At 34.9% G+C, this 27,760-nt stretch overlaps 1 protein-coding gene across 4 annotated transcripts in view; it reads left to right on the top strand.

Annotated features, from left to right (window-relative positions):
• The window catches only part of COL4A5 (collagen type IV alpha 5 chain), a 231,314-nt gene that overhangs the window by 140,776 nt on the left and 62,778 nt on the right, over positions 1 to 27,760 (top strand). For all 4 annotated transcript variants that reach the window (XM_047715739.1, XM_047715736.1, XM_047715735.1 and 1 more), the window contains exons 20-29: positions 3,998 to 4,171; positions 4,473 to 4,556; positions 8,417 to 8,509; positions 9,883 to 9,953; positions 10,288 to 10,479; positions 11,161 to 11,329; positions 13,276 to 13,368; positions 13,471 to 13,575; positions 14,561 to 14,658; positions 16,006 to 16,156. In XM_047715739.1, the coding sequence (XP_047571695.1) occupies positions 3,998 to 4,171; positions 4,473 to 4,556; positions 8,417 to 8,509; positions 9,883 to 9,953; positions 10,288 to 10,479; positions 11,161 to 11,329; positions 13,276 to 13,368; positions 13,471 to 13,575; positions 14,561 to 14,658; positions 16,006 to 16,156 (1,230 nt within the window). The remainder of the gene's footprint in view (positions 1 to 3,997; positions 4,172 to 4,472; positions 4,557 to 8,416; positions 8,510 to 9,882; positions 9,954 to 10,287; positions 10,480 to 11,160; positions 11,330 to 13,275; positions 13,369 to 13,470; positions 13,576 to 14,560; positions 14,659 to 16,005; positions 16,157 to 27,760) is intronic.

Here is a 27,760-nt window from a genome sequence, read left to right as displayed (position 1 = left end):
CAGGATGAACTTGGGGGTGGGAATGGGTGAAATATAAGAATGAATGGTTAGGAAAGATATTTTGTGGAACTATAATTATACACATTGTTACCATAGGATGAGGTGATGCAGAGAGAAGAGGGGGAAATCAATCATAAGATTTTTTTGTCTTATTAGCAAGAGAGAATACTAATATTATTAATTCTCAGTTTTTAGAAAAATGTAAGTTTAAGTACATAGGTCAGAATTTTAGTAGTAACCACTAGAGAAGACTATAAGTAAAATGCATGACTTATACATCCTTTGAGAAAAGAGAATAACCAAAAATCTGGATTTACATAATATAATTTAGAATTGGGACAAAACAGACACAGACAAACGTTGGTAAATAGAAAATAAAATATAAGATGACGAGAAGTCAAAAACAAATCAGCAACTCCAATAAATTTGAAAGGACTAAACATTGATTAAAAGACAAAAACTAAAATAAAATTGAAATACGAATATATACTGTGCATAATAGGCCCATTTAAGTTAAAAGGACATAATTTTTAAAAATAAAGCTGTTGAAAGGTATTAGGCAAGTGCTATCTAAAAGAAAGCTGGTTTAACAATTCTAATACAGTATGAAATAGAATTCAAATCAAGAAGTACATTAAAAAGAGAGATATTTCATATGGATAGATATAGACAGATTATACCACGATGATGTAAATGTCATGAAACTTTATACATCTAAAAATACAGCTTTGAATATATAAAGTAAAAACTGAAAAACTACAAGTGATAACATATTAAGGAGGTGAAAAATAAATCAGGATATAAATGATTTGAGCAACACTGTCAAGCTGCATATGTGGGAGAAAGAAAAGCTGTGTGCAGCAAAGTATATACATTCTTTTCAAACTTATGTGAAACATTTACAAAAATCTACTCTCCTAGATCAGAAAAAATCTTTCATTTTTAAAAAGATTTATCTATTTATTATTGAGAGAGCAGGTGTACGTTTGCACACACACAGACACACAGGGGTGCAAGTTTGGGGAGGGGCAGGAGAGAATCTTAGAGCAGACTGGAGCAAGTGCCACTGAACTTGAGCCCAGTGTGTGCCTGGATCCCACCACCCATGAGATTACAACCTGAGCCAAAACCAAGCGTGGGACACTTAACTGATTGAGCCAAACAGGTGCCTCCTGAAAAAAATCTTTTAAAATTATTTTTAAATAATGGGATGCTATACAGAAATAAAAATGAACTTATAGCCACATTCAAAAATATTGGAACTTTACAAACATAATGAAAGAAGCCTGACATAAAGGAGTACATTCTGTATGATTTCATTGCAATGAAGTTCAAAAACAAGCAAAACTAATTCAGAAGTTAGAATATTTGTTATCCTTGGGAAAGAGAGGGCAGTGACTTGGGATGGGTAGATGAAAGGGCTCCTGGAGAGTTGGTGATGTTCTAGTTCTTGGGGGTACTGGTTACCAGATGTGTTCCTTTTGGATAATGTATTAAACCGTATACCCTTACACTTTTTGGTATGTATGCCATGCGTCAACATGCAAATCCAATCAGCTTGATCCAGAATTTTTTTTCTGGTTAGTACTAAGGCCAGCTGGCGTAGCATTTGGTCCAAGACTCTGGAATTACATGATCTTGATCTCCATTCATATCCTGGATTTAACCACTTCCTGTCATGGAGATCTTAGCCAAGTTATTCACTCTCTGAGTTTCAGTTTCTTCATCTGTAAAACAGGCTTATTATGCTACTCTGTGTATAGTTATTAAGGTGATTAAATCCTCTCAAAAAATTAAAAAAATTCTTTGTAGGCTATGCTCTGTGACCACAGTGAAATGAAGTTAGAAATTAACAGCAGAAAGCACCAAATATCTTTACATTTGTATATTAAAATGAACATATGTAAATAACTTTGGAGGTAAGCAAGAAATAAAGGGAAATGACTAAATGCTAAACAACCTTATATCAAAACTTATTAAACATAGCCAAAGTGGTGACCTTAATGTATCACAAAATTAATGATACTAAACATAAATGAACTAATTTGAAAAAATAATAAGATCTGAAATAAGCATAAACAAAATAGAAGGAAAAACTTGATAAAGGTAAAAATAAGAAAAAAATATGATCAAGAGAAAAACAAGAGAAGGCACAAATAATATCAATAAAGTATTATTACCATAAATACAATTAAATTTTTTTAAATTACAAGAAAACTGTAAAACTCCATCAATATATTGGAAATTCTAAATGAAATATCCATTCCTCATGAAACAAAAAACACAAATTACTAAAATTTTCCTGAGAAAGTAAAAAAACCTTAGTAGATTAATTACCATGGAAGATTTAGAAATGTTAAGGATTTCTATAAAAAAAACATTTTATAGGTGGTTATATAGTTTTGTGGATAAATTCTACTAAGTTGTTGGGTGAGTAATTCTGATATTTTACAAACTTTTTCAGAACTTTTTTTTAAAAAGGACATTTAATTTTATAACATTGACACCAAACCACCAAGGAGATAGCACTAGAAATAATTATAATTCACTCTCATTTATGAATATAAAAACAACAATCCTAAATAAAATATTTGCAAATCCAGAAAAACATGAAATAATATGATGATATGACCAACTAGATTTTACCCTAAGATTTCAAGGATGGTTCAACATTATTGTAATTGACTATATTGACACATTAAAAGAGAATGGGCCAATATTTGCTAAGAAAAGAGTAAAATTCAATGCTCATTCAATTTTTGAAAGGTAAAAGCGTTATCAGACTAGGTTTAGGGACGTCTGGGTGGCTCAGTGGGTAGAGAAAAAAGAGGTGTAAGGATGGAACAAAACCCCAAATTTGAGTTATTCACAAGCCCTATTATCATCTACCTAGAAGGCCTAAAAGAATCAAATGACACATTACCAGAACTTCGTATGTTTGCAAGGTGGACAGATATGATAGTTGCATACTTAAATAATTTGTCTTTCTTTTTACCAGCAGTAAAAAACTAAAACGTATAAGAAAAACAATCCAGTTAACAATAGTAATAGCAATAAAATTCACAGTAGTAATCAAATTAACCCATGAATAAACCAAACAAAAGACCTTTTTTCAGAGTTCTATAAGATATCATTAAATAATATAAATTAATAAATAATGGAGAGACCTAATTTCTTGATATGAGAACTCAATATTATAAACAGATGATTCTCTCAAAATTTAATATTTAAATTCAAATAAATCTCATTTAAAATTCCAGTATTTTTTAAATGAAACTAACAAACTGATTTTAAAATGCACTTAGAAGATAAATTTGTAAGTCTAGTAAAGATGGTTTTTATTCATTTTTCAGCTAACATCTTCTTTCATGAAAATAGAATCATTTTCTTTTTTTTAATCCTATTAATACTTTATTTCTGAATTTTTCCCAAAGCATTTTCTTTTTTTAATTTAAATTCAATTAGCCCACTTATAGTATATCATTATAAAGATGGTTTTGAAAAAGAACAAAGATGTGTATATTTTCCTTAGCAGTTTTGAAAACGTTATTCAAATCATTTATAATTATAATGATTATTTTTATTATTATAAAAAGATGCGTTCATGTTACAGGAATAGGTAGTGCAGAAGAATGTCCAGAAATAGAGCCATGTTTGCATGAAAACTTTGAGATGCTTCTTTTTCTCTTCCTAATATTTTCTAGTATTTCTTAGATTAAAAGATCGTAGCATTGAAGAAGAGCAAATAGAGGGTTGTTAGTACATTTCCCAAAGTAGTAAAGCTACCTTAAATTATTCTTTCTTACACTCAAACTGGTAGTTACATTATTTAAAACTTTTCATGCTTTTCCAGATGTCAATTCTTATAGAAAAAAATAAGAACATAACTGGCATTATACATTAAAGGAAGATCTTATCATTATTTACCTCTCATTGAGAACTAAAGTAGTATCTCTAAAATAAGATTATTTCGATCACTTTATTTTTTTAATCTTAGGGACTGCAGTTACCGGTCCTCCTGGCCCCCCCGGCTTTCCTGGAGAAAGGGGCCAGAAAGGTGATGAAGGTCCACCTGGAATTTCTGTTCCTGGATCTCCTGGACTTGATGGACAGCCTGGGGCTCCTGGACTTCCAGGGCCTCCTGGCCCTCCTGGCCCTCACATTCCTCCTAGTAAGCTATACTTTTCTCCTAAATTCTGTGGGTTTTGTTTTGTTTTCATTCGTAGGTGAATCCAGCTGAAGGTTTGCACTATTCTACTGCTTTTTCTACTTTTGATTTTTGGTGATTCTTTGATGTTTAAATTTTCTCTTGAAATTATCACCAATATTATATCTTCCTTTTGCTTATAGGTAGTTATATTACTGCAGAGAAGTAACTGAAAATAGATCTTTTTTTTCTAGTCTGCTTTCTTTTTGTTTAGTCTTCTGGATATTTCGCAACAATTAGTTTGCTATCCTTTATCTTGTCTCAGGTGATGAGATATGTGAAGCAGGCCCTCCAGGCCCTCCGGGATTGCCAGGTGATAGAGGACTCCAAGGAGAACAAGGAGTGAAAGGTTTGACCCCCATAGTCATTCCTTCATTCTTTCAGATCTTCAGCCAAATGCCCTATATCCTCCACTCTACCTTAGTCACTCACTGTTATGGTCTTACTCCCAAGACCATCTCATCACCAGTAGTGCACACTTACATAATCTTGATTTCATGAATTCCATTTTCTGACCACTGTATCCTTTCTACCTCACTACCTATAATAACCTGACTCCAAGATTACTTCAGCCTCACTGATACCTACCAATTTTGACTTTCCCTCAACCTTTTGATATTCTTTCTTCCCTCATAACCTATAAATGTCAGGATCAATCATTGTAAACAATCCCATGTATAAACCCTTGCCTCCTTCACTCTTCTCTCACTTGGTTGTATGAACTCACTTAGAACAAAAGCCTAGTTTTGGTAATTCCAAATGATCACATCTTCTGAGCCTAGACCTTCTCTTCCCTCCTCAAATTTTTAACACTTCCTCTTCCATTCTCATGTTAAGATTCTGACCTACTTCCACTTCCACTGACCAACTGAAGCAGTAAGAGAATTTTCACAGATTACCACTATCACATTTACCTACCTACTTGAATCTGTGCACATATATTCTGCACTCCAGCCTATTACTATCACTGCTCTTATCTAAAGCCAGTTCTTCTATTTGTATAGTAGATTCCATTCCCTCTTGTGTTCCCAAGGATTTCATTCCAGAAATTCCTGCCTCTCCCACATTGTCAGTTTTTCCCTTTTACTGGATCATTCCTGGCGGCATAGAAATATACCTTTTTTCACCCAACTAAAAAATACCTTATCCCACTTTCCCTGCCAGATCCTGCTCTATTCCCTTGCTCCCATTGCAGCAAAACTCCTCCAGAATTTTCTACTTACCATCTCTGGATACTCTTACTCCAATCAAGTTTTTACTCCCCTAATCCACCACTCCATAGATGCTGTTTTTGTCAAAGTCACCAGCAGCCTATACCCCGCTAATCCAAATATCTTTTTTTACTCTTTTTCCATTTCTAAACACTTTCCTCACTTGTCCTGATTTTCTTCATACCTCCTTGGATTATTAATATATTAGATATAGAGGTAGTGATAGAGATAGATATGTCTATATATATCCCTTTCTGTATAGTTGTCTATCTCAATCTCTTTATATGTATATCAGTGTATCTATATAATCTCCCATGAAAAATACAGAACTTTTCCAGGACTCTAGAAGACTCTTGTGCCCCCTAGTCAGCACTCTCAAAGGTAACCACTAGCTTATCTTCTATCATACATTAGTTTGCCTAATCTTGAACTTTGTATAAATGGACTCATACAATATGGGCTCTTTTGTGTCTGATTCTTTTGTCCAATATTATGTCTGTAGGATACCTATATTTTTGTTTCTAGCAATATTTTTCACTTCTCTTTGGTGTTCTTTGTATGAATATACCTGAATATTCATTCTAATGTTAACATACATTTGGTCTAGGGCTATTATAAGTAAAGCTGCTATGAACATTCTTACACATATATTTTGTACGACATAAGCATTCATTTCTTTTGTGTATATACCTGAGAATGGAATTGCTGAGAATTGTGTATATTGCTGGAATTGTGTATATACCTGAGAATGGAATTCCATAGATAACACCAAACCATTTTTCCAAAGTGGTTTTAGTTTCTAGTTACCTGATGACTTATTGATGCCAAACCTCTTTTCTTATAGTTCGTATATTCTCTTTGTCAAGTGCCTTTTTCCTATTTTTAATTGGGTTGTTAGATATATGTATCACAACTATCTTCTTCTATTCTGTGACTTGGTTTTTTACTCCTGGGTTTTTTTTAGCATAAGTTATTAATTAGAAGAAATCCAATCATTAATGTCTTCTTTTATGGTTAGTGTTGTTTATGTTCTATTTTAGAAATCTTTGCTTATCCCAAGATATTATCCCAAGGTGATATTTCTATGTGTTTTCTTCTAAAAGCTTTATCATTTTGACTTTTACATTTTGATCTTTTATCTGTCTTCAAGTAATGTTTGTGTTTGAAGCAGGCATCAAAGTACTTTTTCCATATGGATATTGAATTGGCTCAATATTGTAGTACAAATGACCATCATTTCTCCAATGAATCACATTGGCACTTTTAATGTAAATCTTAATGATACCATATGTATGAGTCTGTTTCTGACCTCTCTGTTTTGTTCATTGTTCTATTTGTTTCTCCTTCCACCAATGCTAGACTATCTAAATTATTGTAGCTTTATAGTAAGTTTTGGCTTAATTTGCATTTTGGCATGTATTTTAAATTTATCTATCCAATGTATAATTTTGGAATGCCCCAAATATTTTAGTCCTTTTCCCTCTTCTGTATTTGAACCCATTCAGTCACTCTCCTGACTTTAAATACTACATATTTGCCAGTGACTTTGAATTTTATATCTCTTGTCCAGAGATAACTTTTTTCCTCTAGATTAGTATATCCAGCTGTCTACTTAACATTTTGAACTTGACATTTGACCAAGTTAAAGTCCTGATCTCTGTTGCCTCTTCCCTCATAATTTTACCACTTATATCTTCCCTTTTTAAAATGCACGATGGGATTGGGAGGGAGACAAACCATAAGTGACTCTTAATCTCACAAAACAAACTGAGGGTTGATGGGGGGAGGGGGTTGGGGGGGTGGGGTTATGGATATTGGGGAGGGTATGTGCTATGGTGAGTGCTGTGAAGTGTGTAAACCTGGCGATTCGCAGACCTGTACCCCTGGGGATAAAAATATATGTTTATAAAAAATAAAATTAAAAAAAAAATGCAGGCCACCCTAGCCTTTTGGTTGCTTGGGCTAAAAACCTTGGAGTCATCTTTGATTCTCTTCTTTTGTATTCCATGTATGATCCATGAGAAAATCCCATGAGCTCTATTTTCAGATATACCCAGAATCTAACTGGTTCTCCTCATCTTCATTGCTGTCACTCTGGGATGAGCCCTCATCTCTCCTAGATTACTTCAGCAATAGCCACTTAAATGGTTACCCTATTTCCATCATTGCACATCCTTTCTGTTCTCAATATAGTAGCTAGAGACATCCTTTTAAACTTAAGTCATATCTTCTTGCTTTCTGTTTACACTTTTTTACTGGATTCTCATTTCACTCATTGTAAAAGCGAGGCTTTATGGTGGCCTATGTAATGTGTTATGATATACCACTCATTATAACCTGTGAACTGTCTGACGTGCTTCCCTTGCCTCTCTCTACTCCAGCAGTCTGGTCTCCTTGATGTTTCTTGAAAAGGCCAAACATGGCTATTCTTTCTTCCTAGAGTACCTCTACATTCATTAGGCACATGTCATATCCTTTAAGTTGTTTTATCATATATCATCATCTCATTTCACCATATTATTAAAATTGTAACCTGCCACCCATCCCTAGCATGTTCAATCACATTTACCCAGGTGTATTTTTTCTATAAACATAACACCTTTTGATATATTTATATCTATATCTATATTATACATATATATTATATTTGATATATATATATGTTAATAATTTGTTACCTTCATTGTTTATTATTCCTTTCCACTGGTAGGATGCAAACACCATGAAGGCATGGATTTTTGCCTGTTTTGTTTGTTTTGCCTGTTTTGTTTTGTCTGTTTTGTTTACCAGTATATCATAGACACCTGGAACCAGTACTTGGCAAATAATAGACACTTGGCAAATATTTATCAAATGAATTGATTCTAATATAGGCTTCTCTATACTACACTATTGGGTTGGAATGTTGTTCCTTGATGCTAACTTCTTTAGAAGCTACCTAAAGGAGATAGACATACCCCTTTGAGTAAAATTTGTTTCTCAATATGCTTTTCTCTAGGTGACAAGGGTGACACCTGCTTCAACTGTATTGGAACTGGTGTTTCAGGGCCTCCAGGTCAACCTGGTCTACCAGGTCTTCCAGGTCCTCCAGGTAAAACATCCTGCCTCAGGGCAACCTTTTAAAAATATTTCTTGGCTAAATATTAGTGAGCTCAGTTTTATAATGATGCCAGTTTCTCATATTCATAAATAATTAAATATGAAATGCCTCTATCTGCTACAAAATAGATTATGCTCTTGTTTCTAATACCTGAAGCTACCAATATTTTCTCTTAAAGTCTTTTGACAATACTATTCCAAGAAAAATATCTTCCCTGTTTTCCATATGGTGAGGAAAATAACTTATATAGAGTGAAACTTCTTCCAAAAAGCTGGGGAAAAAGCTCATAATGTCTGGCCCCTGAGTGTAGTTTCCAGTGGCAGAGCTTCTAGTCTTTGGGGATGTATCACATGTCATTAAGGGACAGGGCTTCTACTGTAGTTTGGCAACCAACTGCCCATATTTCTCTTTCTATACATAACTCCTCCTTCCCTGTTTCCAATCAAAATTATATTTGATATCCATCAGACCCACAGCTCTCTCTCAACTGCCTCTGGGATATCCCAATATTATATTCTCTTGAAATCACACTTTATGTTTGTGTCAGGGATATCTCTTACCTTTCTGTCTAGTATGTCTGCCAAAGAAACCAATTCATTTAGCACTTGGAAATACATTTTTGGATGGTCTTATAGCTGCCACTGGAAGTTAACAATCTAGCTTTGTACCTCCAGTCTAGTGGTTTTCAAACTTGGGAGTACATTAGAGTTACCTGGAAGACTAGTTAAAAACCCATATTGGTGGTGCCACCCCCAAAGTTTCTGATTCAGTAGACCTGGGGTGGGGGCCCAAGAATTAGCATTTCTAACCTTCTAACCAGTACCCAGGTAATGCTGATACAGCTGATGGAGGGACCCATTTTGAAAACCACTTCTTTAGTAATATTTCCTCTAGTCTTTGAGCCCCAAATATTTCTCATAAACCAAATTTTATGAAGTGGTGAACCAAAGAAAGGACTCGTAGGGATTTGGGAAATTTGTTTAGGTCAGAACGAAGAAAGATTTCCAAACTGTGTCCTTATCTTTCTCCACTTGGCAATAGGGTGGGTATAGGAACCTTAACACCTCTGTGCCTGGCAATTGGTAGCTGTGAGCTCTGAGAGGCTTTGTAGTTGGAAACATTTAAGGATACACTATCGTAGAGATTCACCTAAAAGAAAGGATGATTTGCTCATTTTGAGAGTATAAAATAGGAAAATAAAAATGTGACTTGTTATATGTTATTGAGAATGGGATTCTTATTTGAAAACTTGACTTCCTGACGTGATGATTTTTATATGAGCTTTGTCAGGGGCTCAGGGTCAAAGTTCACATTATTGTGTGTGTGTGTGTGTGTGTGTGTGTGTGTGTATGTGCATGTATTAGGATCTCTTGGTTTCCCTGGACAGAAGGGAGAAAAAGGACATGCTGGTCTAACCGGTCCCAAAGGATTAACAGTAAGTTTTGAGTATATTATAGAACACACACACACACACACACACACACACACACACACACACACACACACAAAAACCTAGAAGAAATCCATTTACCCTTTGGTTTTCTCTTGTGGATATATATAATAAAAAAATTTAGTTCTTCTGTTAATTTGTGTTCTTTTTGATTCCTTGACTCTCCCTGACTCACATGCCTCACTTTGTTCTTAGCTTTGTACACTAAATGTCATTGGGTGGGTGGATAGGATAAACTGGAGAGAAAAATATGTTGGAAAAAAAAGAAACTGATTTTTTTCTTTTCTTCTTTTTCCCTTCTTTCTTTTTCTTCCCTCAGGGCATACCAGGAGCTCCAGGTCCTCCAGGCTTTCCTGGATCTAAAGGTGAACCTGGTGATATCCTCACTTTGCCAGGAATGAAGGGTGACAAAGGAGAATTGGGTTCCCCGGGAGCCCCTGGGCTTCCTGGTTTACCTGGTACCCCTGGACAGGATGGATTGCCAGGGCTTCCTGGCCCCAAAGGAGAACCTGTGAGTTGGTTTGATATTCTTGGTTTTGTGATGTCAAATTGTTACTTAGGGATATTTCCTAGGATGAGTCTGGTACTATAATGAATGCCCAATTAGTACTTAAAAGAATGTAACTGTAGGTAGTAATGATACATTGTTATTGACTATGTTGGGTTTCTGTACCTCCTTTTTCTCTCAGTTGTTTTATCTTCTTAACCTGTTACTATTTGAGTAATATTGGTTGGGAATAGGTGGGCAGGAAGTTAAGATGCTTATGGGTCAGTGTGAGGTTCCCCTTCTCTTATACTACATATCTTTGGGTTTATTTGGACCTGAGAACAGAAGTCTAATTTGGTTCTATATATAGTAAGCTTAGAGGTTAGTGTGAGTAGATGGCCATGTGTTAGCTACAAACTTCTTGACTTACTGCTAGTGTGTAAGCTTTATGAAGGCAGAGATTTTTGCCTATTTTTGTTCTTTGCTGTATCATCAGCGCCTGACCCATAATAGGAACTAAAAAATATTTGTTGAAGGAATTAATGAATAAATGGAATGATCACACATCCCATCCTAAATAACATACACTAATACAGCTTTTAAGAAAAAATATTTATAGGTGTATCATTTCTTTAGTTATATTCAGTAATACCAATATACCAACTTATATCTATATGTTTCTGCGTTAAATTTTTCCGTTTTCAGGGTGGAATTGCTTTTAAGGGTGAAAGAGGTCCCCCTGGGAATCCAGGCCTTCCAGGTCTCCCAGGGAATAGGGGGCCTATGGGCCCTGTGGGTTTTGGCCCTCCAGGCCCTGTAGGTGAAAAAGGCATACAAGGTGTGGCAGGAAATCCAGGCCAGCCAGGAATACCAGGTGAGTTTACTATGATTGTTTTGTTTTTAATTTGGCGCTTGAAAGTAGAAATGTATTATCTTCTGGCAATTCTTGGCTTCTTTTCATGAGAGATATGTTTCCCTGGCCATTTATATTTGGGCTTTTCAGAGCTCCTTAGCAAGGGAGCATAGTGTATGTGTTTTCTCTAAAGCGGGGGAGGTTCCCTCTTTAAATTTCTTCTGATTGTCTTCATTGTTTTTGTTGTTTGTTATTTTTAAGTACATGGTACATAAAGTTTAACAACTATAATGGAAACACACATGTACCTACCACACATGTCAAAAAACGGAAGATTGCCATCGTCCTAGAAACCCCCATCTTCCTCTCTGTGTCCTTTTCTGATCATGATCCCCTTCCATTTCTCCAGAGGTAACCACTGTCCTGACTTTTGCATAATTTCCTTCCATTTGCCCCCTAGTTTTATCACCTAAATATGGATCCCTAAACAAAGTACTTTAATTATGCTTCTTTTTGAACTTCATAATAATGGAATCATAGGGTAAGTATTCTTTATGTTAACTTTGTGTATAGCTATAGTACATTCATTTTCATTGCTGTATAGTATCCCATTGTGTGTGTACGTGTGCACGCGTGCATGTGTGTGTGACATTTGATTTATCCATTCTGTTGTTGATGGACAATTGGGTCATTTATAGTTCAGGTGTATTACGAATAATGCTTCTGTGTACATCATCGTATATATATATCCTGGTGTATATGTGTACATACTTTTCTGAGGAAACATCAGCAAACTACAGCACAGCATTCAAATCTGGCCTGCTACTTACTGTCATAAATGAAACTTGTTTAAACACATCTGCACTTATTTACTATTGTCTATGGTTGCCTTTGCACTCCTACACATAGTCTCAACATTTTGTAGACCTGAGTACTTGCTACTGAGACCTTATGGCCCACAAAGCCTGAAGTATTTACTGTCTGGTCCTTCTCAGAAAAACTTTGCCAATCTCCAGACTGAGTATATATTTAAGATGCGCATTCCAAAGCATAGAATAAATGCATCTTCAGCTTTACTAGATAATGTTCAAAGCAATTGTACCAGTTTCATCAGCAGTATTGGAGATTTCTTGTTGTTCTTCATCCTCATAAACATTTTGTACTGTCAGACTTTTTACATCCTTGTCAGTTTGCTGAGTGTGATGTAACTCATGACAGTTTTATTATATTCCCCTGATTACATTAAAGTGAAGCACCTTTTCATATGTTTGTTGACTGTTTCGATTTCCATTCTGAAATTCCCATTCAAGTGGTTTTTTGGACCATTTTTCTATGGGATTGTTTCTTTTTCTTATTGATTTAGGATTTTTAAAATATATATATTCTGTGTATTGTTTGTTATCTATTCTGCAAAATTTTCACTCACTACAGCTTGCCATTTTCATTCTCTATATGGTGTCTTTAATCAACAGAAATTAATTTGAATGTAGTCACATGTATTAATCTTTTCTCTTGTGGTTAGTGCTTTTTTATATCAGGTTTTAGAGATCCACTTTTGTCCTGAGCCTATTTCAGGTTCTTATTTCAATTAATGAGAAGTAGGTGTATCTGGACTTTGCATATATGAAACCTTAAGGTGCCATTAGTTAACCAAAAAAAATATTTCTTGTTTACTGCAGTTTGAGTTTTGTTAGGCTCTTTTGACCTACATTTAAAAATATTTTTATAGATGGCCTCTTCAATCCTGGAAGCTCTTAGAACTGTCATCTACTTTTTCTTTTTGAAAGTTTATCCTTCTGTTTGGTATATTTCTTGGATAAATAATACGGGGGTATTTTTCTTGTGGGTTCTTGTTCGTGTGCATTTTCAAAAGATTATAGATACTTTCTTGTTTTGCTTTTAATTAAAAAGACATCTGTAGTCAAGTGAACACTTCTCATTCACTGTTTATTCCCTCTTGTTCGTAGGTCCTAAAGGTGATCCAGGTCAGACCATAACCCAGCCAGGGAAGCCTGGCCTGCCTGGTAACCCAGGCAGAGATGGTGAAGTAGGTCTTCCAGGTATGTGAGGAATTTTTTTTGGCCATGTCTTTAACACTTACTGACTTCTCTCTCTGAAAGTATCCCTTTCAAAAAAAAAAAAAAACCTGTGTATCTCCATAGGTGATCCTGGACTTCCCGGACAGCCAGGCTTGCCAGGAATACCCGGTAGTAAAGGAGAACCAGGTATCCCTGGAATTGGGCTTCCCGGACCGCCTGGTCCCAAAGGTATGTAGGACTGGGCAGCAGGCAGGCTAGTTTAACTAGTTAGTATGACATTATTCTTTGATATAGTTCCCTCAACAAATAAAATATGGTAACTGTGCCTCTTTTCTCGGTACCGTAGATAATGTAAGTGAAAAGTCACAATATGTATACACTATAAATTTACTGTCTTTATCTGAAGCAGTCCAGACAAGAAAATATCTAAATTCTAGTTATGCAAAAGTGATGTATAAGCTTTTAAAATTACAGAATTATTGTCTTTTGTGTTCACCATTATATTTTCAGGGCTTAGAAAAGTTCCTGGCACAGAGTAAGCACTCAATAGATACTTGTTGAATGAATGGATTGTATTAAGCAGAAAACATATTTATTACACATATGTATCCAAGTAATGTTTTATCCTAAATCATATTCTCTTGATTTATAGGGCTGTTGCTTCAGTTCTGCTTTTTTTCTCAAGAATTTATTTTCATGAATGGCAAGCATGCACATTGGTCTGAGAACAGTAGTTAAAATGGCCTTACTCATACTAAATGACTTCAAAGAGTAAAATTTGACTTTATGTGTATGTTTGTGAATAATATTTACAGTTGTTTTTAGCTCACTTCCAGAATTATATGGTAGACCTTTTATCATACGATATCCAGATATAAGCAGAATAGAAATTTTCTGCATGTTTGTGTGGGAGTCATTCCTAATATTTAGTTCTATCTCATTAGTAATAACTTTCATTTTCCTTTAGAAGAGTATATCTTCCACACACATTAACTCTATATGAAAATGACAGGACCATACATGATTGAGAGGGAATATCAGGTATTTGTAAGGGTTGATCCTGAGTAGTCAGCTAAAATATCAGTGTACTTTTCACATCTCACTGTAGTCACTAAGCATGGTTGGACAGGGTAAAAATGTGAGTTTGGGAGTTTGGGTATCTTTCTTAATGTGTCTTCCCTTTGGAGATTAAAAATGACTAATCACTGCACAGGTTTCCCTGGAAATCCAGGACCTCCAGGAGCACCTGGGACACCTGGAAGAATTGGTCTAGAAGGTCCTCCTGGGCCACCAGGCTTTCCCGGACCTAAGGTCTGAGATATTTTACTTTATTCTTTCCCCTTTTCCTATTTCTCCTATTCCCTTAGCTCTCTTCTTTGATGTAGACATTATTATCTCAAGTCTTCACTCTATAAATAAAGTTCGCTTATTATATTTTCACTTAAAAATATTTAACCTGGGGCACCTGGGTGGCTCAGTCAGTTAAACGTCCAACTCTTTATCTCAGCTCAGGTCTTGATCTCAGATCATGAGTTCAAGCCCCATGTATAACCCCAAACAGTCTTTCATTGTCAAGAGGTCATATTTGAAGCAAACAAAGTTTCTGGAACTGTTTTAGAGTCAAAGTTTATCTGATGAGATGAGATTAGATGAGAAAATACAATCATCAGCTCCCCCGTACTTCTCTGTAGTATCAGCATACCTTTTAACCTCTGTCCGTGCCTGTGTGATGATTGGTAGATAGCATGTCAAGAACTTCCCATACTGTTTTCCAGTCCCAATTCCATCCTACGTATATAATGCAAGCCACTGTTACTTAGTAATAACAGTAATATAATAATAATAATAATAATAATAATAATAGTAAATACTATGTTTGAGTTACTTTCCACTCTTTTTATTATATCTTAGCTAATCTTAAATTTTCCTTAATAACCTTCAGCAAACAGTTGTGTATAATTATCCTGTTTCTGTATTTTCTCTGTATTTAATTAATTTAAACTTTTTTGTGTTTTCATCATTGCTATTTCTTCCATGGGAAGAACAATTGACCATGACCCCAGCTCTCATGAGAAACCACTTCTGTATTGTCTAATTGTTCTTATTTTATTATGAACCTTTCAAATGAACACAAAAGTAAAAAGAATAATGTAATGAAGTTTCATATATCCATTACTCAGATTCCAAATGATCAAGATTTCATCATATTTACTTCATCTATTCCTTTTTTCTTTGCCAAAGTATCTTAACTCAGGTCTCAAAATCATATTATTTCACCTATAAGTACTTCAGTGTTAATCTCTAAGTAAATGGACATTTCATACAAGAAAAAAATTGTCATTATCACATTTAATCAAATTTAAAATAATTATCTAATACTCAGTCTGTAATCATATTTCCTCACTTGGGTTCTTTAATCTCATATTCTCTCAGTTATCTCTTTCTTGTGCTGAAACCAAATCCTTTAATTTGTTTCTCATCCTTCCAGATGTTCTCTCCAGTATGCCAATTATTTTTCATTTAGTTATCCTATTCCTTCCCCCATAGGGGAAAAAAGGTATTACCTTGTAATTTCTGCTTTAAATTCTCCATGATAAACAATAAACACCAAGAAAATCATGGGAGGTTTTGTTGTGTTTTCTCATGTGTATGCTTAAGGGAGAACCAGGACTTGGGCTACCTGGGCCACCTGGACCCCCAGGACTCCCAGGTTTCAAAGGAACACTTGGTCCCAAAGGGGATCGTGGTTTCCCAGGACCTCCAGGTCTTCCAGGACGCGCTGGCTTGGATGGGCTCCCTGGACCAAAAGGTATAGAAATTATTGATACTTCTCAATTTGCTTTTATAAAAATTGAATATAACTTTTATAAAAATTGAAACTGTTGAGAAAGTTTATGGGTGATAAGTCCAATTAACTGAAAGCCTATGCTCCTACTCTGTCACTTTTTTTTATCTTCCATTGATATATTTTTATATTTTATTTCATTGAATAGATGATTCAATCTCATATATATATGTGTATGTATATATATATATATAGAGAGAGAGAGAGAGTAGCACTGAGAAGTCTTCCTTTTACCCCCTTCCATCTTCTGTTTTCTCCATCCCATATGTAGCCAATTTTTGAGTTATTTATCCTTCTAGTATTCCTTCATACAAACATAAGCCAATAAGAATATATATTTGATTGGGAGGGAGACAAACCATAAGTGACTCTTAATCTCACAAAACAAACTGAGGGTTGATTGGGGGAGGGGAGTTGGGAGGGGGGGTGGGATTATGGACATTGGGGAGGGTATGTGCTATGGTGAGTGCTGTGAAGTGTGTAAACCTGGTGATTCACAGACCTGTACCCCTGGGGATAAAAATATATGTTTATAAAAAATAAAATTAAAAAAATATATATATATTTGTATTTCCTAACTTTCTGAAAAGATACAATACTACCTTTTGACTCTTTGCACATTATTTTACTTAATTTTATATCCTAGAGATCACCTTATGTCAGTACATCAAAATCTCGATTTTTAAAAAATAGCTACCTAGTACTAAATTGCTTGGGTTTACCATAGCTTATTCTACTAGCTGCTAGTTGCTCTGTTGGGTTTTTGACAATCTTTTCCTATTAGAAATGATGTCACACTGAATTGTCTTGCATGCCTGTTATTTCATATGTATATAATAGTAGAATATAATAGTAGAATAATGAAAATAGATTTTTTCTGAATTCAAGGCTAAATGCTTCTCTAGATATTGTCAGATTCCTCTGTTTGCACCATACAGTCCCCAGCAATGAATCAGTGTACTTGTTTCTCTACAGCCTTGCTAAGTGTGTATGTTGACGAACTCTTTAATTTTTGCCAATCTGATAGAAGTAGGTATCAGTATAGTTTTTTAAATATTTTATTGTGAAAATTTTCAAATGCACAGAAAATTAAAAACTGTGCAGTGAACATTTCTATATCTACCATCAAGATTCCACAATTAACATTTTACCTCTGCCAATGTTTTTTTTTACATTTCATATAAACAGCAAAGTAGAAAGAATTTTCAGTGACTGCTGTATACCTATTATTGATATTCTATTATTATCAACATTTTACTATACATGATTTGTCACATATGAGTTCATACCTTTCTGTAAAAAATTGACTTATTTTGATACATTTCACAGTAAATTGTAACAGCAGTACACTTCTCCCTAAATACATTAGCATGCATATTATAACTATAATTCTCTGCTTTTTTTTTTCCTTTTGACATAAAATTCATATTAAGCGAGATGCACATATCTTACAGAGACATTTGCTTGATTTTGACAAATGCAGGCACTGGTGTAACTAAACCCCTATCAAGATATAATCCCAGAAATTTCCCTTTTGCCCCTTTTCTCAGTCCCTATAACGACATCCACAGTGGCAACTGTACAGTTATGATATTTCCTTGTAAATTCATTCTACCTGTTCTAAAACTCCACATGGAATCACACAGTGGGCACATTCTTTGTAAGACTTCTTTCATCCAGGATGTTTCTGAGGTCCATTAATGTTGTTGTGTTTATTAAGAGTTTTTATTTTTTTATTATTATTTCATTGTATAGATATAGCAACGTTTGTTTATCCATTCTCTGTTGATGGACACCTGAACGATGTTGAGTTTTTGGCTATTATGAGTGAAGCTGTTAAGAACATTCTTTTATAAATCTTTTTGTGGACATGTGCTTTCATTTTGCTTGGTGAAATACTTAAGAGTAGAATTCTTGAGTCATAAAGTAGGTATATGCTAGTTATATGAGAAGCTACTAGAACTTTTTCCAAACTGGTTATACCATTTTAAACTCACACCAGTATGGTATGAAAGTTTCAGTTGTTCCACATTCCCTCCAACACTTGGTGTTAATCAGTCTTTTCATTTTTGAGTTTTGGTAGGTGTGTTGTTAACATGTTTTGGTCTTAGTTTTAATTTCCCTGATGACTAATGATGTTGAGCTCTTTTACATGTACTAGTGGATTATTTACACATTTGAATATTTTTCCCATTTTAAAATATGGGTTTGTTTCTGTTTTAATTGTTAAGCTGGAAGTGATCTTTATATATTCTGCATACTGGTATTTTGTGAAATACATGTTTATGAGTATTTTATCCCTATCTTGTTCACCTTTTTTATCAGTGTATTTTAATGAATAAAAGTTTTAGTTATTGATGTTTCATTTATCTGTTCTTTATATAATTATTTTCTGTGTTATGTATAAAAAACCTTTCCCAAAGTTCTAAAGATATTCTGTTTTATTTCATAAATTTTATAATTTTAGCATTTATGTTTAAAGCTATCATCCATTGCAAATAATTTTATTAAACATTATTTGTTCAAAATAGTTCCCTCCCCATTGAATTACTTTGGCATCTGTGTCAAAGATCAGATGGCTATATATGTATAGGTCTGTTTTGTGCTATCAATTCTACTTCTCTATTTTACTGTCCTTAAGGCAGTACCAACTGTTTCTATTACTGTAGCTTTATAATAAGACTTGATGTCAGGTAATGTAAGTCCTCCAAGTTTGTTCTTTTTAAAAAAAATTCTTTGAATATCCTATACCCTATATATATCCTATATCTATATATATATAGATATATCCTATATATATCCTATATATAGGATATATCCTATATCCCTTTATTCTCAGGGTAGTTTAGATTTGTATTTCCATTATTATGAATAAAATTGAACTTTTTCTATGCTTAAGGGACATATTTTTCTTGTGAACTGCTCATGTCCTTTGCTCATTTCTCCATTGGTTTCTTCTACCTCCTTAATTCTGATCCCCCTAATTATAAATAGGAATAGAATTAGCTTAGCTGGTTTGGCAATTGTTTTTTCCTTACTTCTTTGTAAGGAATGGGACTCTCCCGGTCAATATTTTGACCCCCAGAGAGGAATTTGAAAAGCTCTCTACTACTAAAGCATGTAGGATGGATTCCCATTAAAGCAATATGACATCATAGCCCAATTTAGCCAGCCTAGAGTCTGCCAGTAAAAGCCCCAAACTAGCCCAATACAAATTCTTAGATAAGCTCTTTTAAAAATACTTATCTGTCTTCAAGTAAACAGTTCTGGCCCACTGTAAACTGTAACACTCAAAAGTTACACATTGTGTTTTCCACCAATGATCTACCCCAGCTTAGACATGTGACCCCCCAAAATTGCATATAGAGACATTCCACATGATAAGCTATGTGGCAAACGGTCTCCATATGGAAATTGCTCACTCATGATACTTTATTAAAATGTCCTTGAGGGGCGCCTGGGTTCCTCAGTGGGTTAAGCCTCTGCCTCCGGCTCAGGTCATGATCTCAGGGTCCTGGGATCAAGCCCCACATTGGGCTCTCTGCTCAGCAGGGAGCCTGCTTCCCCCTCTCTCTCTGCCTGCTTCTCTGCCTACTTGTGACCTCTCTCTCTGTTAAATAAATAAATAAAATCTTTTAAAAAAATAAAATAAAATGTGCTTGATATGGGTTAGGAAGAAATGGGTTGAAGCCTATTTTATTTTGTAAAATATTTTATTTATTTATTTGTCAGAGAGAGGGAGTGAGAGAGAGAGACAGAGAGAGTACAATACAAGCAGGGAGAGCCACAGGCAGAAGGAGAAGCAGGCTCCCTGCTGAACAAGGAGTCTGATGAGGGACTTGATCCCAGACCCTGGGGATCACAACCTGAGCCAAAGGCAGACACCTAACCAACTGAGCTACCAGGTGTCACTGAAGCCTATTTTAAGTATCAGTGTCTTAATAGGCATTTATTTTCCTAATCTTTGAAAGGAAGTATAGGATCCCCATATCCTAGTAAGAATCATTCTCAAATATTAAAGCCCCAGTACAGTTCCTAAGGTGGTAGGAGGGAAAGAACTTGGGATATCCTGGCATGTAATTCCTTCATTCCTCAAACATTATGTTCTTATTCTGTACCAGGTACGGTTTTAGTCACTAGGAACACAAAGGCATAGAGTCTGTTCTCTATGATAGTGGTTATTTCACCTGGAACTCTTATGAAAATGTATCACTAACATTTTTGGGTCACTACACCACAGTCAGAACTCAGTAAACAGCTCACAATAAAAGTTCACCTACCAGACACACTTATACCAGTGGCTGGGCATTAGAACGTAGTAATCTTTCCTAATAGGAGAGATTGATAGAGCACTTTCAAAGCAAAATAGTGACCAATAATAAATTAATTAGGCCAATACCCATCAGAAAAGAATGATATAAGGATGAAGATGTGCTTAAGACTCAATGTTAGAATCACATTAAACAAAAAAGAAAAAAGGTGACCAGAAACATTCAGTTTGCCTCACACTTTTGTTCAGGGCCTCATCTAAGGTATCTTGGGAGGTTTCATATAGGAGGTGACATTTGAGCTGTATCTTTGTAGAAGGATGTTCCAGGAATCAGGAATAACATGCAAAAGTATTGTGACACATAGAATGGAGCAGAAATGGAATATTGAAAGAAATAAAAAGTATAATTTGCAAAAAATCTATTTTATCTAGAAATTAATAAAGTTGTGCCTAGTGTATTTGTGGAAAAAATTGAAACTTGATTATTAACAATTGAAAAAAGGTAAAATTAATTGGTTGATCAATCATATGTGTACATGGGAAGGCTGAATGATGTCAGCTCTTTCCAAACTTGCCTAAATACAATGCATTTTCAATGAGAATTCAAGTAGTTTTTTGGAAGCACTTGACACAACTGATTCTGAAACTTAACATTTACCAAACATACACTAAAATATATTTCAGTATCTTTGTAATTACAGCATTGTGGTGCATGGTATTTTTTAAAAAGGAATTAAAATCATAAATATGAAAAGTAAAATTTTAGGGTGCCTGGGGGACTCAGTCAGTTAAGCAACTGCCTTCAGCTCAGGTCATGATCTCAGGGTTCTGGGATCCAGCCCCTCATTGGGCTCCCTTCTCAGTGGAGAGCCTGCTTCTCCCTCTCCCTCTGTTGATCACTCCTGCTTGTGTTTTCTCTCTCTCTATCAAATAAATGAATGAAATCTTTTTTTAAAATGTCAAAATTAAAAAATATATATTACAAGAAGATGTGGAAGACAGAGAGAGATTTTTGTAGCACCTTAAGATTATACAGTTTTGGCAGGCTTCTTTAATAAAGAGAATACAAAAATTCCAAATAGAATTTGAGATACTGTAATGCCCAACACAGGTAGTCTTCAGTTCAGCTAGATTTGTCATGCTCACTCAATGACCATGGGCCATACTTTGCATTGGCTTCATGTAGAAGGATACAAGGATAGGATAAATAAGGATAGGATGTACAGTGTTCTAGCAAGGCAGTGTTAGGAGTTTCTTTTTAACATAACTCCTCAATATTGACATTTATAGAACATTCCACCAAATAAGAGCAGAAAACACATTCTTTTAAAGCACACATGGAGGGGCACCTGGGTGGCTCAGTGGGTTAAAGCCGCTGCCTTCGGCTCAGGTCATGATCCCAGGGTCCTAGGATCGAGCCCCACATTGGGCTCTCTGCTCCGCGGGGAGCCTGCTTCCCTTCCTTTCTCTCTGCCTGCCTCTCTGCCTACTTGTGATCTGTCAAATAAATAAATAAAATCTTTAAAAAAAAATAAATAAAGCACACATGGAACATTCATCATGATAGACCATAATCTAGGCCCTAAAACAAACTTTGGCAAATTAAAAATATTAAAATCCTACAGTAGATTCTTTTACCATACTGGATTTAACAAGAAATTGGTAATCGAAAACTATCTGGGAAAATCCTGACATATTCAGAAAATAACCAAAATACTTTAAATAACCCATGAATCAAAAGGGAAATCACCAGGAAAACTAGAAAGTATTTTGAATTTAATAAAAATGAAAACAAAACATATCAAATTTGTAGAATGCAGATAAAGAAGTGATTAGAAGAAAATTCATATGTGAAAAGCCTTTATTAGAAAAAAAGAACAATTACAATCAATTATCTAACTTTTCACCTTAAGAAATTAGACAAGGAAAGTAAAATTAAAAGACAATCAGAAGATAGAGGAAAATAACAATAAGACCAGATATCGATGATATTGAAAACTGAAAATCAATGGAAAAATTTTATGAGACCAAATGAAGTTCTTTGAAAAGATTGGTGAAATGGCTATACCTCTAGCCAGGCCAGCCAAGAAAAGGGAAGAGACCTATGTTACCGTTATTAGTAATGAAAGGGGGGCCATCATTACAAATCCTACAGATGTTAAAAGAGTAACAAAGGAGTATGCAAACAGCTGTATGCCTGTAAATTTGACAGCTTAGATGAAATGGATGAGTTTCTAAAAAGATAGAAACTACTGAAGCTCATGGAAGAAGAAATAGATAATCCAGTATTTATTAAAGAAATTTAGTATGTAGGGGCACCTGGGTGGCTCAGTGGGTTAAGCCTCTGCCTTCAGCTCAGGTCATGATCTCAGGGTCCTGGAATTGAGCCCCACATCCGGCTCCCTGCTCAGCAGGGAGCCTGCTTCCCTCTCTCTCTCTGCCTGCCTCTCTGCCTACTTGTGATCTCCCTGTCAAATAAATAAATAAAATCTTAAAAAAAAAAAGAAATTTAGTATGTAGTTAAAATCCTACCAAAAAACAACAACAACAACAACAAAAAACTACAGAGTCAGATGGCATCATTGGTAAATTCAAACAAACATTTAAAGAAGCCATAACAAGATTCCCACACAATCTCTCTCTGAAAGCAGAAGTGGATAGATTGTTTCCCAACAATTGTATGAGGCCAAAACAAAAAATAAGCAATGACATTATAACAAAAGAAAGTTATAGACCAGTAACTCTCAGGGACATATATAAATAAAGTCTCAAGAAAATATTAGCAAATCAAATCCAATAATATAGGAAAAAAGTTATATGCTATACCAAGCAGGGGTTATCCTCAGACTATAAGGCTGATTTGAAAATCAGTGTAATTTGCTTTATCAACAGTCTGAAGAAAAAAAAAACTATTAACATCTTAATAGATGCTGAGAATTATTTGTCAGAATTCAACATTTATTCTGAAAAAGTGCTCTCACAAAATTAGGAATAAAAGGGAACTTCCCTAGCATGATAAAGAACATTTACAAAAAACTTGATCCATTATATTTAGTGTTGAAAGACTGACTGCTGTTCCCTGAATATATGAAACAGTACAAAGATTTCTTTTCTTACCATTGCTTTTCATTTCATACTGTAAGTCGTATTAAACAATGAAATGCTGTAAAGCAAGAAGTAGAAATAATACGATGACAGATGGTATCTGCACTTGTGGTGAACATAGCATAACATATAGAGAAATTGTATCACTGTGTTGTATACCTGAAACTAATATAACATTGTGTGTCGACTGTGTTCAAATAAAAAAAAGCTCATCAGAAAATACCTACCCCCCCAAAAAAAAAGAAATGAAAGGCATACAGATTGGAGAGGAAGAAATAAAACTGTCTGCATAGGTGACTTGATTTTCTACATAGAAAATCAAAAACCTGCAAAAGAACAACTAGAACAAAGAATTGAATTTAGTAGGGTCATAGGATACAAGGCAAAAATACAAGAATAAATTGTATTTCTATATGATAGCAGTGAACAACTAGAAATGAAAATTAGACAGAAACAGTATTATTTGAAATAGCATCAAATAACATGAAGTACTTAGGTATAGTTCTAACAAAATATGTGCAGGATCTGTATGTGGAAAACTATAAAACCCTTATGCAGAAATCAAACATCCAAACAAATGGGAAGATATTTTGTGATCATAAGTTGGAAGGCTCAGTATTGTTAAGATAACTGTTTTCTCTAGGTTTATTCATAGATTGAACATGTTCCCTAGCAAAACTCTGCAGTATTTTCTTATTCAAAAGTTTATTTAGAAAGGGAAAGGACCTAGAATAGCAAAAATAATCTGAGGAAGTGTACAGTGTTGGAGGATTCATAGTACTTAATTTCCAAATGTAATGTAAAGCCACAGTGATAAAAATAGTGTGGTATATATGGAGTGATAGATACATATAGATCAGTGGAACATAATAGGGAGCCCAAGAATAAACCTATACAATTTGACTTTTGACCAAGTTGCAAAGGCAATTTCAACAGAAGAATAAGTCTTTTCACCAAATGGTACTAAAACAGTTAGTTGATCATCCGTGTGTAAAATAAAACAGAAGACAAGCCCCAAACCAAGCTTCACACCTTGTACAGAAATTAACTTAGAATGCATCATAGACCTAAATGTATAACCTAAAATGATAAAATAAATAAGGTTTTGGAACAGAGGCTAGCAAACATGTTCTATAAAGGGCCCAATAGTAAATATTTTCGTTTTTATGGGCCAGCTATGGTTTCTGTCATATAATCTTTTTTTTTTCTCTTCTTAATAACCTTTAATAATATAGAAACCATTCTTGGCTCACAGGCAGCTCAAAAACATGCCTGTAGTCCAGATTTAGCCTGTGGGTAGTACTTTAATTATCCCTTGTTTTCGATGAAAGCATAGAAGAGTCTTTGTGATAGTAGGTTGGGCAGAGTTGTTATATAAAACTCCATAGTTGGGGCGCCTGGGTGGCTCAGTGGGTTAAGCCGCTGCCCTCGGCTCAGGTCATGATCTCAGAGTCCTGGGATCGAGCCCCGCATCGGGCTCTCTGCTCAGCAGGGAGCCTGCTTCCTCCTCTCTCTGCCTGCCTCTCTGCCTGCTTGTGATCTCTCTGTCAAATAAATAAATAAAATAAAAAATCTTTAAAACTCCATAGCAAAATACATTTAAAAATTGATAAATTGGACTTCATTAACATGAAACTTACTTCCATATTATTTATCTGGCAAAAAGGACTTATAGTCAGAATACGTAAAGACTTCTCAAAATTTGGGGCACCTGGGTGGCTTAGTTATTTAAGTGTCTGCCTTGGGCTCAGGTCATGATCTCAGGGTCCTAGGATAAAGCCCCTGCATCAGGTTCCCTGCTCAGTGGAGAGCCTGCTTCTCCCTCTCTCTTTCCCTCTCCCAATCTCTCACTCTCTCTCTCAAATAAATAAATAAGATCTTCAAAAAAAAAACAAAAAAGAATTCTCAAAAGTCAATAAGAAGGAAACAACCAGATTTAAATTTGGAAATACAGGGAAAAGATCTGAACAGATACTTTACCAGAGAAGATACCTGAATAGCTAGTAAGTCCATGTAAAGATTCTCAATATAATCAGTCATTAGGAAATGTAAGTCAAAGCTATGAGATGGCATGTCTTATCCTGTCAGAATAGGCTTCGAAAAAGAAGGAAAACGAGCAATACCAAGTGCTGCCAAAGATGCAGAGTGACCAGAACTCTCAGATATTACTCGTTAGTATTCAAATGGTAGAGCCACTTTGAAAAAGCGTTTGGGAGAAAATGTTTGCAAATGGCATATTTGATAAAAGGTTAGTATCCAAAATATATAAAGAACTTACACAACTCAACACCCCAAAAAATAAATGATCCAATTAAGAATTCGGCTGAAGACACAAATAGACACATTTTTCCAAAGAAGACATGTACATGGCCAACAAGCACATGAAAAAGTCCTCAACATCACTCATCATCAGGGAAGTACAGATCAAGACTACAATGACCTATATATCACCTTTACACCTGTTGGAATGGCAAAAATCAATAATACAGGAAACAACAGGTATTGGTAAGGATGTGGAGAAAGGGAACAACAGAGGTATTGATGGGAATGCAGACTGGTGTAGCCACTGTGGAAAACAGTATGGAGGTCCCTCAAAAGGTTAATAATAGAACTACCCTATGATCCAGCAATTGCAATACTAGGTATTTACCCAAACAATACAAAAATAACTAATTCCAAGTGATACATGCACCCTGATGTTTATAGAAGCATTATCTACAATAGCCAAATTATGGAAACAGCCCAAGTGTCCAGTGACTGATGAATAGATAAAGAAGGGGGGTATATATGTGATGGAATATTACTCAACGATCAAAAAGAATGAAATCTTGCCATTTGCAATGGCATAGATGGAGTTAGAGAGTATTATGCTAAGCAAAATATGTCTGTCAGGGAAAGACAACTACCACTAATATGTGGACTTTAAGAAATAAAGCGAAGGAACATAGTGGGGATTAAAAAGAGAGGCAAATCAAGAAACAAATTCTTAGCTATAGAGAACAAACTGCTGGTTACCGGAGGGCAGGTGGATGAGGGGAATGGGTGAAATAGGGGATTAGGTTTAAGGAGTGCTCAACCAAATGTTGTATGGAAGTGTTGAATGGCTGTATTCTCACCCAAAACTGATATTACACTGTATGTTAACCAGCTGGAATTTAAATAAAGACTTTAAAACAAAAGAGAAACAGTTTGGTAATTTCTTAGAAACATACCCTTACCACATGACCCTAGTTACTTATCCAAGAAAAATACGAAACTTCACACAAAAACCTGTAGATCGATGTTCATAGCAGCTTTGTTCATAATCACCAAGAATTGGAAATAGTCCATTTGTCCTTCAGCTGGTGAATAGATGAACAAATTATGACATGTTTGTATAATGGAATACTGTTCATCAATAAAAAGTAACAAACTACTGATATGTGTTACAGCAACTTGGATGAATCTGAATGCATTATGTTAGGGGAAAGGAGACATACTCAAAAGGCTATGTACTGTATAATTGTATTTATATGCCATTCTGGAAAAGGAAGAACTGTAGGATAAAACAGATCAAGCAGTTGACAAGGAATTAGGGTCTGGAAAGGGGTTGACTACAACCAGGTGCAAGAAGCCTTTTGGTTTGATTGAACTATATATGTATCTTACATATCTTGATTTGGTGGTGATTATATGACTATATGCATTTGTCAAAACTCATCAAAGTACATTAGAAAAAGAATTTTTTAACATTTTTTAAACATTTTTTAAATAAGAGATAAAAGATCGAGGGACAGTGAAGTTTCTATGATCAAAAAGGCATTTTACTGATGGTAGGAGAGGCTTTAGCATGTTTATAGGACATGGGCCCAAGTTAGTAAATAGGAAGATATTAAAGGTTATCTACTTTTTTTTTTGAAAATATATTTTAAACTGAGAGATACTGTCCAAGATGATTTGCAGGTATATGAAATGTGTGGTTTGTAATCTTGTATACTATTTTGTGAGTTTGATTTAAGTACTGAAGTTGAGTGCTCAGCATAGACTTTATAGAAAGTCTATAACTTTCTATAACTTTTAATGCATTTCCTGAATCTGTTCTGGGTACTTATGCATAACTTCTCTTGCTCAGTGATTAGATAGTTTTTCAAGATCCCTGCTTAATTTTATGTGCCTTTTCACATAAGTATTGTGGTTCCTAATGACTAGTGACT

Source organism: Lutra lutra, chromosome X (genome assembly GCF_902655055.1).
Source record: "Lutra lutra chromosome X, mLutLut1.2, whole genome shotgun sequence".
In the NCBI taxonomy this organism is placed as follows: Eukaryota; Metazoa; Chordata; class Mammalia; order Carnivora; family Mustelidae; genus Lutra; species Lutra lutra.
This window is presented reverse-complemented; position numbering and strand designations above follow the sequence as displayed.